General features: G+C 49.7%; 1 protein-coding gene across 2 annotated transcripts; it reads right to left on the reverse strand.

Moving 5' to 3' along the window:
- Positions 1 to 168: 168 nt before the first annotated feature.
- Positions 169 to 13,377, reverse strand: RILPL2 (Rab interacting lysosomal protein like 2). Of its 2 annotated transcripts, none has more exons than XM_081113573.1 (4): positions 11,988 to 13,377; positions 8,874 to 9,025; positions 3,801 to 3,914; positions 169 to 1,029 (listed from the first exon to the last, which is right to left on the reverse strand). In XM_081113573.1, the coding sequence occupies exons 1-4, from the start codon at positions 12,318 to 12,320 to the stop codon at positions 999 to 1,001; spliced, it is 630 nt and encodes a 209-aa protein (XP_080969699.1). In that variant the 5' UTR covers positions 12,321 to 13,377; the 3' UTR covers positions 169 to 998. The 2 variants fall into 2 exon arrangements, with proteins under 2 accessions (XP_080969699.1, XP_080969700.1); XM_081113574.1 differs by having other exon boundaries at positions 12,093 to 12,681.
- Between the last annotated feature and the right edge of the window lie 331 nt (positions 13,378 to 13,708).

Raw genomic sequence — 13,708 nt, forward strand, 5'->3', positions numbered from 1 at the left:
GCCTTTCAGAGGCTCCGTCTCCAGTTCCATAAATGGGGGGGGGGGGTTACCAGCCCCCGTGTCCCCGACTTGTTACAGAATGAAGGTCCCTGCAGCAGAGCACCAGCGGCCTTTACTAAGGACACAGGCTCCCCGGGCTTGTCAGTTTCTTCGCAAAGTGCAGGCACCCACGGTCTATATACTGTATTTCGTCAATTCCTAAATGTACATCTTTTTCACATTTAACATCTCTGAAATCAGAATGAGCCTGAAAGTCAACCGTGTCTTAATGTTATAATTTGTAACATTTTTTCTCTCACACTGACACACAAAATAATGGTACATCACTTAGACTCAATGCACCAGAGATACACCAGCTATCCATACACACGTAGTTTACAGACGTGGAAACCGAGACCTGAAAGGTCACACAAGCCGAGAGACAGCTCTAAAATACTTAAAGAAGGGAAGTCATTTAATACAAAAATCTCCTCGTAACGAAAGTCCTGTTAGCAAAGTCGGATAGTCACTAAATATCAGTGAAGGCCCCGGAAGGTCGGTACCACGCTTTCCGGCTTTCTCCCCTCTCCATCTGGGCTGGTGCCTGGCTGCTACGGCTGCCACACAGTGAAGAGCAAGTCAAGTGTGGGGCCGGAGAGGCAGAGCGCCCAGATCCCTCGACGGCTGACGTGGGCAGGTGGTGGCCCCCGTGCACTTTCCTTCTGCTTTCGTTTTTTTATTTTCTGTTGGTTTTTCTTTTCCTTCTGCTTTTTTTTTTTTTTCTTTTCCTTCTGCTTTCTTGATTTCTGGGTGCCACTGGCCCTGCCCTGGCCAAGCCTCCGGGGGTGTCCAGTTCTGCAGCCGGGGAGACGGTGATGGAGAGAACCTCACCTCCTCGCTCCTCGGACGGCGTTGAGGGGAAACACATGAGCGAGTGCAGTGGGTCCGCGTGGCACTGAGCAGGTGGGAAGTCTTCCTGGTGGGTTGTCTTCTAGAATCTGAGAACCGCCGCCTCGGATCTATGTCTGCTTCCCAGATCGGAAGGAGAACCTGGGTAGAGGGAGAGAGGGGTCAGAGGGAACAGACAGACAAGGCAGGGGCACAGGACCCGCTGCTGAACCCCCGGAAGCAGGCCTTTGACTCAAACATGCACTCAGGGCTCATGATGAACAGGCTCCGACTGGGGGCTTTTCATCCAAAAGCTTTTTACACTCATAACAATTTGAGGAGGTGAGCACAACCAATATCCCCATGTTATGTTTATTTATTTATTTTAAAATATCTTTTTATTGATTTCAGAGAAGAAGGGAGAGGGAGACAACAAAAATAGAAACATCAATGATGAGAATCACTGATGGGCTGCCTCTGCACGTTCCCTATTAGGGATCGAGCCCGCAACCTGGGCATATGCCCTTGACTGGAATCGAACCCACGACCCTTCAGTCCTCAGGCCAATGCTCTATCCACTGAGCCAAACCGGCTAGGTCATCCCCATTTTATAGATGAGCAAACCGAGGCTCTAAGAGGTCAAGTCACAGGTCCGAGGTCACGCAGAAAGTTGCGAGCCCAGGGCCCACTAACCACTGCGCTATACTAACAGATGGACTCTGCCTTTTTTTTTTAATTTTAGGTGGTTTTATTGCAGAGGAAGCAATAGCTTCTCAATGCTACCTACAACTGTAAAACAGATCTTGGCCAAAAAAAAAAAAAAAATAGAGATTAGCATGTGAATTCTTAGATAAGACATAAATCATACAAAGCTATCTGAATACCAAACTTTCAGTGTTTTCCTGCAAAGTTTGGAAAAGGAACAATGATGTCTGGGGTTGATTGGAAAGTACAATCTTGGCGCTATTTCCAGTTATGAGAACGAAGCAAAGATCGCCGGGGTTGGGGGTTGCAGCGGGGTGGGAGGCTGAGAAGTCAGGATGGGATCTAGGCTCTTGCTTCTTATCAAAGAAGAACCGCCTGAGTGCTGCTGTCAGCCCTGCCAGCAATGGCTGGTGCGAGCCCTGAGCTGGTTTGGATCCAGGCCCTAGTGCTCTGCCATCCTCCCCTCCTCCACCCCAGTGCCCTCTCTCAGGAAGTGACATCAATCCTGCCCAGTCATTCGAGCCAGGAACCTGGGAGTTGTTCTCAAGTCCTCCCCCCCCACACCCCCATCTGCTACATCTTAGTCATCAGTCATCATGCCCCAAATATATCCCTAATCCCACCACGTTCACCTCCCCCCTCGCCACCCCCAGTCCAGACTTCAACAGCCTCCTGTCGCCCCCTACAATCCACGCATAGCAACCAAAGGGTGGCAGAATCCATCTGTTAGTATAGCACAGTGGTTAGTGGGCCCTGGGCTCGCAACTTTCTGCGTGACCTCGGACCTGTGACTTGACCTCATAGAGCCTCGGTTTGCTCATCTATAAAATGGGGAGCTGTCACTATGTAGAGCTGTCTTTCCCCAGCTTCAGCCCTCCCATGGCTCCCCCTCGGCTCTATCCACCGAGCTAAGACAAAAATCCAAATACTGTGTGATTCCACTTAGATGATGTGCCTAGGCTAGTTAAATTCATAGGGTCAGAAAGTAGACTGGCCGGCCAGTGTGGCTCAGTGGTTGAGTGTCAACCCAGGAACCAAGAGGTAGCTGTTTAATACACGGTCAGGGCACATGCCTGGTTGGAGGCTCGAGCCCCAGCAGAGGCTGTGCAGGAGGCAGCTGATCAATGATGTTCCTTCTCTCATTGATGTTTCTATTTCTCTATCCCTCTCCCGTCCTCTCTCTCTCTCTCAAAATCAATAAAAACATTTTTTAAAAGAAAAACAAAGTAGAATGGTGGTTGCCAGGGGCTGGAAGAAGGATGAATTGAGAAGTTAGTGTTTAATGAGCCCAGAATTTCAGGATGGGATGATGAAAAAATTCTGGGAATGGATAATGGTGATGGTTGCACAACAATGTAAATGTACTTACTATGACTAAAGTGTACACTTACAGTTAAAATCATAAATTTTATGTTATGTATATTTTATCATGATTGAAAAAATTTAAATTATGTGAACTCAGTTCTTCGTCAAAGACAAAGGATCTTATCGTGTCCTGGCTAAAGCCCTGATACCCGATATGGTGGCCACTAGCTACACGTCCCAAGAGCCCTTGACGCATGGCTGGTCTTACTGAAATGTGCTGCAAGTGTAAAATATCCATCAGATTTCAAGGGCTCATATATATTTTTAAATTTCATTTGTTGATTTGAGAGAGAGGAAGGTAAGAGAGAGTGAAGCATCAATTGGTTGCCTCCCACAAGCACCCCGAGGAGTGTCAGGGATGCACCCAGGTACCTGCCCTTGACCAGGAATCGAACCTGAGCTCCTTTGGTCCTCAGGCTGACACTCTAACCACTGAGAACACTGGCCAGGGCTGGAACTGGATTTTCTTTTTTTTTTTTAGAGATATATATATATTTTTTTAAATATATTTTATTGATTTTTCACAGAGAGGAAGGGAGAGAGATAGAAAGTTAGAAACATCGATGAGAGAGAAACATCAATCAGCCGCCTCCTGCACATCTCCCACTGGGGATGTGCCCGCAACCAAGGTACATGCCCTTGACCGGAATCGAACCTGGGACCTGTCAGTACGCAGGCCGACGCTCTATCACCTGAGCCAAACAGGTTACGGCTGGAACTGGATTTTCTTATTGGCTACAGCACTACCACCGGGAGAGTAGCACCTCCCCACCCAGGGCAGCCGGCCAGCCTCCCTTCGCCCTTTCGCCACCACTCCGTCCGCCACTCATTCAGTGGCAGCAGCAGGCAGCAAGGTGACTCACAGCTTCCTTATGATGGTCTTCTCCTCCTTGTCTCTGCTGGCGTTGCTGGCCCTGGCAACCATAGAGTCCATTCCTCTTCTCCCTTCAGGGCCTTCTCTTGCTGGAATCAGGCCACTGGAGAAAGGGGGGCAGACAAATGGGGTGTTTTATTGCAGACCTCTTATTTGTGCAGTCCTGAAAGTGAAGAATCTTTTTTTTTTTAATATATTTTATTGATCTTTCACAGAGAGGAAGGGAGAGGGATAGAGAGTTAGAAACATCGATGAGAGAGAAACATCAATCAGCTGCCTCCTGCATACCTCCTACTGGGGATGTGCCCGCAACCAAGGTACATGCCCTTGACCGGAATCGAACCTGGGACCTTTCAGTCCACAGGCCGATGCTCTATCCACTGAGCCAAACCGGTTAGGGCTGAAAGTGAAGAATCTTAATCATTATTACATTAATAGTTTCAGCACAGAAAGCTCTGGAGTCAGAAACTCTTCTCTCCACGTTTCCAATGCTGAAACCTCTTCCTTCCTTCTCTTGTCTGATTACATTGGCTACCAGTTCAAGCTTCTCCACTTTGTAGGAGTATGACCATGTGGAAATTCTTTAACTTAGGCCTTGATTTCCTAAATGGTAAAATGAGGATAACAGAAGTGCCTACCTCCTAGGATTGAGGGGTTAAGTGAAACAATAATACATGGCACTCATTCAACAAATATTTATTAAGCGACGTACCGTGCCATGGTGCAATGAACAGCAATGAACAAAACAGAAAATATCTTCTCTCATGCAAGTTACATTCCAGTGGGGAAGGGAATGGTCAGTAAAAAAATAAGTAAAATAAAAAATATATATAGTAAGTCGGATGATGGTACAGAGCTGTGGATAGTGACTGAGAAGCTATGGGGGTCGGGTGATCCCAGGAGGGACTTGATGGGCAGAAGTTGGAAGAAGGCTGTTCTGCCAGGGTCATGCTTCCTAGGATTCAGAGAAGGGCTGTCCGTATGCAAGAGAGCGAGGACAAACAAAGAGAGGCAAAGAGGAGAGAAAGAGGCACCGAGTCCCTGGTGCCCACCCCGAGGCCTTCGTTGCAGTTTTTTCTTTATTTCTGAGAGCAATTCCAGGATCCTTCCCAGCTACGTGGGCCAATCAACTGTGAGGAGAGACACCAGAGGGCTGCTCTCTCTCTCTCTCTCTCTCTCTCTCTCTCTCTCTCTCTCTCTCTCTCTCTCTCAGGCCCTGTGAGGACTCAGCCGGAAGGAAGTTGCCAAGGAGTCAGGAAATGTCAGCACCCTCATACTGGCACCTGGATCTGGGACTCGTAGCCTCCGGAACCGGGAGAAAAGACACTTCTATTGCTGAAGCCCCCAGTCTAGGATATTTTGTTACGGCAGCCTGAGCTGACTGAGACGACCCTTTACATATGAACTTCGGAAAGCAGGACCCACCCTTCTCTCTCCGTTGCAAAGAGTGGACTCTTATTAGTTACTATAATATTACATTTTTATTATAATATTAATATTTCATAAGAGGCATCATCTAAAAATTCCCCTTTCCACTATCTATTGTTATTTGACGCCCTGAAACTTAGATTTACCACAGGGTGGCTTCTGAGTCTCAGGATGGCTGTCCTGCTTAGGGTTGGCCTGGTGGCTCTCAAGCAGCCGCATGAATTGGTGGATGAGCTGGGGGCTGGGCACAGCTGGGGCTGTCGGCTGGGGCACCTTGGTTCTCCGTCACGTGACCTCTCCTTGTGACTGCCTTCACTTCTTCGCAGCATGGCGGTCTCAAGGCAGCATTCCAAGAGCATAAAAAATGGAAGTCTGGCGGTCTCTTAGATCCTTAAGCCAAATGGCACGTTACATTGACCAGAGCAGGTCACAGGGCCGCCCTGATTCAAGGGGAGGGAAGTCTCTACCGCTTGGTGAGAGGAGAGGAAAAGTCTCCTGGCAAAAAGCATGCGAGATGGGGACAACAGTTGTGGCCACCTATGGCAATAGCCTACCATAGCTGCCTTCATTCTAAAATGATCTATAGGCCTGGCCAGCGTGGCTCAGTGGTTGAGCGTCACCCTACGGACTAGGAGGTCAGGGTTTGATTCCCGATCAGGGCACATGCCCTGGTTGTGAGCTCCATCCCCATTGGGGGCGTGCAGGACGCAGCTGATCAATGATTCTCTCTCATCATTGATGTTTCTATCTCTGTCTCCCTCTCCCTTCCTCTCTGAAATCAATAAAAATATATTAAAAAAATAATAATCGTTAGTATGAGCTTAGGCCTCCAGATGCCACTGCTAAGAGAACACCTCAGTTGACAGGCTCGTTTCTCCAGGACAGAGAGCGCGAGAGACCAAGCCAACCCTGCTGTCTCGGCCTGCCCCAGACGGGAAGGGCACACCTGTTGTTTGCTGGGAATTCAGCACTGGAAACAAAGGGTGTTGCTTTATTCCCTCACAAGCTGCCAGTCTGGCGGCTCCTGGCTTTAACTACCTGTGTCTGAAATACTTATCAAATGAGACAAAGACAGGTCTTTCCATGAACATGGTTCCAACCTCGGCAGAAGGCAGACAATGAAACGTCTGTTGACAGAACTCAGCCCTTTTGGATTTGGCTTCCTAGAACGTTTCTGCTTTGCCACTGCTGTCTTCATGATGCTCGAGGAAAGAACGGAAAGAATAACATCACTCGGGGCTTTGTCTGGAATCAGGATCCGCCCTGCCTTCCAAACGTGCAGGGTCCAAAGGTGGCCTGACATGAAAAGTGCAGGCTGTGCTCGGGCTGCCTGAGGAGACGCCTCACTGTTGCCACCAGCAGCCGTGGACTTCCAGCAGGTACCTGACCGCACAGGCCTGCAGTGAGCACTGAATGAAATGATGCCTGGGACACTCTCAGCCGAGGGCTGACCCGTGGCAAGCACTGCTAACCATGAGCGGGTTCTGCGTTTTTATTCGCTTGCTCTTACCCTCTTCTGCCTCTAAAGAAACCCACCTGTGTACCTCAGTGTTTCCCAGAGCCATGCAACCACACAGCCCCCGCCCCCCTTTTCAGGAAACACCAACATGAAAGACAACATTTTGGGGGACAGAGGCTCAGGTGGGTATAGCAAAGTCCAACCCTGATACGTCAACAATTTCCTTATTTCCTCTTTCCCTTGTCCTAGAGCAGTGACGGCGAACCTTCTGAGCTCGGCGTGTCAGCATTTTGAAAAACCCTAACTTAACTCTGGTGCCGTGTCACATATAGAAATTTTTTGATCTTTGCAACCATAGTAAAACAGACTTATATTTTTGATGTTTATTTTATATATTTAAATGCCATTTAACAAAGAAAAATCAACCAAAAAAATGAGTTTGCATGTCACCTCTGACACGTGTGTCATAGGTTCGCCATCACTGTCCTATAGTCCCTCCGCTCACATATTATTGTGATCTTTTATAACTTTGGATTTTTAGATAATTTAAAACTTAGAGAAAAGTTGTAAGATTAGTAAAAAAGACTTCCCAAATACTTTATCCCAGATCCTCCAATTATTTATGTTTATCCCATCTTACCTTTTTAAATCTTATTTTATCTTATCTTTCCATCCACCCACCGATTCACCTACCTACCCCACCCTTCATGCATCTACTTTCTTTCTGAACCACTTGAGAGTAAGTTGGAGACATCTTACTTCTTTATTCCTAAAGAATTCAGTGTAGCCCTGACCAGTTTGGCTCAGTGGATAGAGCGTCGGCCTGTGGACTGAAGGGTCCCAGGTTTGATTCCAGTCGAGGGCATGTACCTTCGTTGCGGGCACATCCCCAGTAGGAGGCGTGCAGGAGGCAGCTGATCAAGGTTTCTCTCGCATCAATGTTTCTAACTCTCTATGCCTCTCCCTTCCTCTCTGTAAAAAAATCAATAAAATATGTTTAAAAGAAAAAAAATAATTCAGTGTATACTTCCAAAGGGCAATGATATCCTCTCATAACCAAATAGTTCAGTTATCAAAATCACCTCATTGATCCTTTAAATGGATCTTGTCATTCCCTCGATTAAACCTTCCCTGCTTACCATAAAGTCAGAGCTCTTGCCTGTGGCGGACAAGGCACCACGCCCCAGTCTCTTCCAGACCACCCTCCCCTGCGTTTCAGGTCCCCCCTGCCCCCCCTGCCGGGTCTCTTTAACTGGCCACGCTGGTTCCCACCTCCGGTCTTTGTTTTGTTGTTTTTTTGTTTTTTGTTTTTTTTTTTTTTAAATATATTTTATTGATTTTTTACAGAGAGGAAGGGAAAGAGATAGAGAGTCAGAAACATCGATGAGAGAGAAACATCGATCAGCTGCCTCCTGCACATCTCCCACTGGGGATATGCCCGCAACCCAGGCACATGCCCTTGACCGGAATCGAACCCGGGACCCTTCAGTCCGCAGGCCGACGCTCCATCCACTGAGCCAAACCGGTTTTGGCTCACCTCCGGTCTTTGAACTTCTCTGAACTTCTTGTTCCATTCTGGTCCTACCGAATCTATACATGGCTGTCTGCTTCCTGCCCTTCACCTGAGAGGGGTTGTCCCTAACTACTCAATCTAAAACAAGTTCCTCCCTGCCCCCCGTGTGACACTGTGGTTGAGTATTGACCTATGAACCAGGAGGTCACGGTTCTTTTCCAGGTCAGGGCACACATGCCTGGGTTGTGGGCTTGATCCCCAGTGTGGGACATGCAGGAGGCAGCCAGTCAATGATTCTCTCTCATCATTAATGTTTCTATCTCTCTCCCTCTTCCTTCCTCTCAAATCAATAAAAAAATATTTTAAAAAATAAACAAACAAATAAATAAAACACGTCCCTCCCCCCCAACTCCCTCAGCCCTTGGGTCTGGGTCACACCCCCTGCTTTTATCTTCTTTAGAGCACTGAGACCATGACCCTGAGTGCTTACTTCAGGCTTCCTTGCTGCCTACCTGTCTCCCTAGATGGGGCATGCACTTGCTCCATTTGGGTCATGGCTACACCCCCACGCCGGGCATCATGGGGCTCGGATAAGCTGGCTGAATGGACATGGGAGCGAATACGGGACGTTGGAGGGCGCCCTCGCAGGCGGCAGAGCCCACCTCTTGTAGCACTGCAGCTCCTCCTGCGCCAGCAGCAGCTGCGCCTTGAGCTTGTTGCGCTCCTGCAGCACGTCCCTCAGCTCCTGCAGAGTGAAGCGCGGCCGGTTGGGGTCGCTCAGGTCAACCACCATCTTGCCTGGTCCCAGGCTTCCCTGGAAGAAAAGATGTCACTGATGCAGCTTCCCTCAAGAGGATGAGCTGTCCACCCCAGAAAGCAACGTCCTCTGGATTGGTTACTCCCGGGGCCCTAAGGAGAGGAGGTGCTGCCTGTTGGGAGTGTTTGGCTGGTGGTAAAGAAGCGAAAGCACCATTCTCCAAGAAAAGTGCCAGGGCTCCTTTGGCTCAGTGGATAGAGCGTCGGCCCGTGGACTGAAGGGTCCCGGGTTTGATTCTGGTCAAAGGCATGTCCCTTGGTTGCAGGCTTGCACCCCGGCCCAGGTCAGGGCGCATATGGGAGGCAACCAATCTCACACCCATGTTTCTCTCTCTCTCTCAGCATGTCATCCGGTGAGGATTTAAAAAACAGGAAGAAAATTGTGACACATGGATAAACCTTAAAGACATTATGCTAAGTGAAAGAAGCCAGTCACAAAAGGACAAATATTATAAGAGTCTACTTACAGGAAGTACCTAAAATAGGCAAATTCATAGATGTAGAAAGTAGAACAGTAGTTACCAAAAGCTGGGGGGAGGGAGAAATGGGGAGTTGTTGTTTCATGAGCACAGAGTTTCAGTTTTGCAAGATGAAGAGATCTGGAGAGGATGGTGGTGATGGTTGCACAACCATGTGAATGCACTTAATGCTACTGATTTTTAAAAGGGTTAAAGCGGTGAATTTTATGTGTACATGATCACAGTTAAAATAATAACTTAGAAGAATAAATAAAAAATAAGGCCTATTTGTATGAACTGTCTAAGGGAACTAAACATTCACTCTCTCTGCCTTTTCCCCACCCCCTGTTCTGAAGTCTGTGGTTTGGAATGAAAATGTGCCATCTCATCTGCTGGCTGATGAAGCCTGTCCGCTGTGCCCCTATGGGAAGTCACACTGTCCATGGCCCCTGGTGGGGCCTCCTCCGTGTCCTTGTGCCTGGAGTTGAAGGTGACGGGAGAAGGGCACAGGGCATGAGCTGTGATGCTGGGTGAGTCACTGAACTGCTCTCGAGTCTCAAAAGCCAGGCTGCTCATCATGATATTCAAGCACCTCCTAGGATGATACAAAAGTAGAGCCTTGCCCTAGCCCAGTGGTTGGCAAACTGCGGCTCGCGAGCCACATGCGGCTCTTTGGCCCCTTGAGTGTGGCTCTCCCACAAAATACCGACTTTTGCGCATGGACCACGAAGTTTCAAACGCACTGTATGTGCATGCCCACACATGGTATTTTGTGGAAGAGCCACACTAATATATATATATATTAGAGCCTTATCTGCAAATATCATTGCCCCCGTGACTAAGGAGTAGGTGAAATTCGAGTGTAGCAGGGGAGCTACCAGAAACCTTCACTCTTCCCTGGGAATTTCAGCGACCCTGGCCGTTGGGCTTCCAGGGCTCGCTCCTCAGTCTGTAATCTTGGATCCGAGTTCTGGAGGAATATGCGTCTTACCCCTCCCACTAGCTGTGAGCCGCCAGAACACAAGGCCCTCCTCTGATTTACTTCCATGGCCCCAGAGCCCGCACAGTGCAGTCACTCAACAAATGCTGGTACAGCGTAAGGTCCAAGGCCCGTTTTAGTATGGTGTGGTTAAAACCAGCATCTCTGAGCTCAAAGCCTGCCTCCACCTCCTACTTGCTCTAAGTCCTTAATAAATTATTTGCCTGGTCTATGCCTCCATTTCTGTAAAATGGGTATAATATAGTATAAAGACTAACCGAGAGAGTTAGGGCAGATCTTATTTTTAAAACTGTGGCTGAAGACTCTGTCCTGAGTATGATATTAATTTAGTGAGTTGCAACAATTTAAAAACTCATAAAGTAGGAAATATGACCGTGCATCATGTTGCTTCTTGAAATGTAATCCTGTAAAATGGAGGTATAACATACAGACAGTAACACATACTACTCCTGAGTTTATGGCTTGATGATCTTTGCCATATGCACATGCCCACATAACCACAGTGCATTTCCTTCCTGCTCCCTCTCGCTGTCCCCTCCCTGGCGTTAGGTTAGCACCAATCTGTCTTCCGTAAGTAAAGATTATTCTTCCTGTTCCTGAACCTCACATATGGTAGGCTGTCTTTTGTGCCTGGCTCCTGTCTCTCAATGCAACACCTGTGAGGGTCATCCACACAGTTGTGTGTATCAGCACTCTGTTCTTTTTCGGAGCTGTGTAGTATTCCATCGCATGGATGTACCACCCTTTAAAAACCCACCCTCTCCTCTGGTGCGTCTGGATTCTTTCCAGTTTGGCACGAGTACGAATAAAGCTACTGAACATTCTCACACGGGTCTTTTTTGTGGTCAAAAACTAATTTCTCTTTAGTCAAACTTTACTTCTTAATCTGGGTCAAAGACACTCAAAGTGTGATGTCTGGACCAATAGCATCTGCATATCTGGAAGCTTCTCAGGTCCCAGTCCTGACCTATTGAATCAGAAACTCCGGGGCTGGGGCCCTGCAGTCCGTGTTTTGAAGAACACCCAGGGGACGGGGATGCCCGCTAGAGCGTGAGAACCACTGCTCTAGGTCATGGTCAAAAATGCTAGCGGCCGCTGATTTAGAACTACGCAGGGCAGGGCCCAGCGCCTAGTAACTGCTCCATAAGTGTTTACAATCGCAGCGTTTCCAAGCTGTGGGCTGGATGCTCGCAGTGCTCTGCTTGAAGAGGCTTGGATATTCAAGAGAGGAAAGAGGCCCCGCCGGTGTGGCTCAGTGGCTGAACGTCGACCTATGACCCAGGAGATCACTATTCCTGGTCAGGGCATAAGCCCGGGTGGTGTGGGGCATGCAGGGGGCAGACAATCAATGATTCGCTCTCATCATTGATGTTTCTATCTCTCCCTCTCCCTTCCTCGCTAAAATCAATTTTAAAAGTATATTTTAAAAGAGAGTGAGAGAGAGGAAAGGGGCCTCCGTGCCAGCGGGCACTGCCCCACGCGCCCCTGCCTCCCGCACTCACCTCGGGGCTGGCCGCCGCGCCCTCTCTCCGCAGCCCCTCCACCTCCTTCCGGAGGCTGTCCCGCTCCATCCTCAGCTCCTCCGCCGCCAGGCTGCCCTCGCTCACCAGCGTCTCCAGCATCTCCAGCACGCGGACGATTTTGAACTGCAGCTGTGTCACCCGGGGGTCGCTGCCCAGCGCCATCAGCTCGCGGCCCACCACGTAGGAGATGTCATACACGTCCTCGGCGGTCAGCTGGAAGGGGCTCTTGCGCAGAGCCCCCTCGGGGCCAGCCTCGTCCTCCTCCTCCTCTTCCTCCTCCTCCTCTCGCAAAGGGGGCGCCTCCATCTCCATGGCCGCGCAGGGCCCCGCAGCCTCGGGAGCGGCTGCCTCCGAGTCTCCAAAGGTCCAACTTCCTCCGGACACAGAAAACTTTCCGCTGGGCAGTGGAGCCCGCGCAGGGGAAGGCCCGGGAGCGGCCAATCAGCGCCGCCGAGGGGGGAGCCGCGGGGATCGGGAGGCAGCGCGCGGCTCTCAGGCCCCGACGCCCGGTGCGCCCGCCGGGCTGAGGACCAGGCGGAAGAGCGCCTCCAGGATGTGGTTTGGGGAACGAACGCCGACGGGAAGGCGGGCAGCCGAGAAGAGGAACGGAGGGGCTACGGGGTGACAGTGATTGCTCCCCACCTGGGAGCCGCTGCAAACTCGGGGCGGAGCCGCAGCTCGGAGCCCCGCCCCTGGTGACTGCGGCTACGGACGCCGGGTTTCCACGGAGACGGGGGCGGAATTTCCGACGTCAGGCGGTGAGCGAGAGTGAAAAAAGCACCAACTTTTTCCTCTCTACACTCAAGCTTTCCAGCCTCAGAACTGGCGTTGCACCTGGAGCTCTGGGTCTGTTATTTCCTGAAGTCTGCGACCAGACAGGAAGCAGTCATTGGGGGCCGCGCACAGGTGCGCCCAGGAGCCTGCGCTGCCAGCAGCTCCCAGGCCAGTGGTCGCCAGGGCCGGGGCTTCCGACCCTCAGTGAAGCGGCGAATCCCTTTGTGGCCTTGGCCAAGGTACTTACCTCCTCGGAGCCTCAGTTTCCCCCCCAGGGAATAGCAGTACCGAAGTGGAGGGCTTGCTGCGAGGAATATACCAGATGAGATAATGAGATAACGAGTGTGGCCAAAAGCACCCAGGAAGCGCTCAAAAACGTCAGCTGGTGTTCTCCTTCCTCTCCAGAAACAAACATGAAGCCTGTGTGCCAGACGGACACTTGGCACATGGGTTGGGGTGGGCACATTCTCCAGGTACAGAGGGTGTTACTGCGCGGGTCAGCAGTGGGGAGTGCAAAATGAATCACTTCTGTTTTGCTGAGAGGTTTGTAACAGAGGGAGAAAGCTCAGCAACCGCGCTTGCCTTTCCCCGGAATATACTGCCAGCTTTCTTTGTAAGCAAGCAAAATAGACACTGTTTTCAAAGGGCATGATGTTCTGATGATCAAAGGGAGGATCCTAGGGAAGGGCTCAGATGTTACAATGCCCAGTGATTAAATACCAAGATACAATATAAATAAAAATGGTATAACCACACAATGGAATAGTGTTCAGCCATAAAAGCAATGAAGGAACAGGGAGCCCAGAAATAAAACCTAACATATACAGTCAAATGGTTTTCAACAAAGGTGCCAAGGCCATTCACGGGGGAAAGGGCAGTCTTTTCAACAAATGGTGTTGGGAAAATCGGATACCCACGCACAAAAG

This window comes from Myotis nattereri, assembly GCF_964212035.1.
Source record: "Myotis nattereri genome assembly, chromosome: 19".
Lineage (NCBI taxonomy): Eukaryota > Metazoa > Chordata > Mammalia > Chiroptera > Vespertilionidae > Myotis > Myotis nattereri.

Excerpts from the sequence above, each read along its gene's own strand:
- RILPL2 (XM_081113573.1), bottom strand. The coding sequence starts at position 12,320 with ATGGAGATGGAGGCGCCCCCTTTGCGAGAGGAGGAGGAGGAAGAGGAG. Across the intron at positions 3,915-8,873 it reads GAGCTGCAGTGCTACAAGAG|TGGCCTGATTCCAGCAAGAG; the intron begins GTGGGCTCTGCC and ends CCCTTTCTCCAG. Across the intron at positions 1,030-3,800 it reads AAGACCATCATAAGGAAGCT|GTTCTCCTTCCGATCTGGGA; the intron begins GTGAGTCACCTT and ends CCCTCTACCCAG.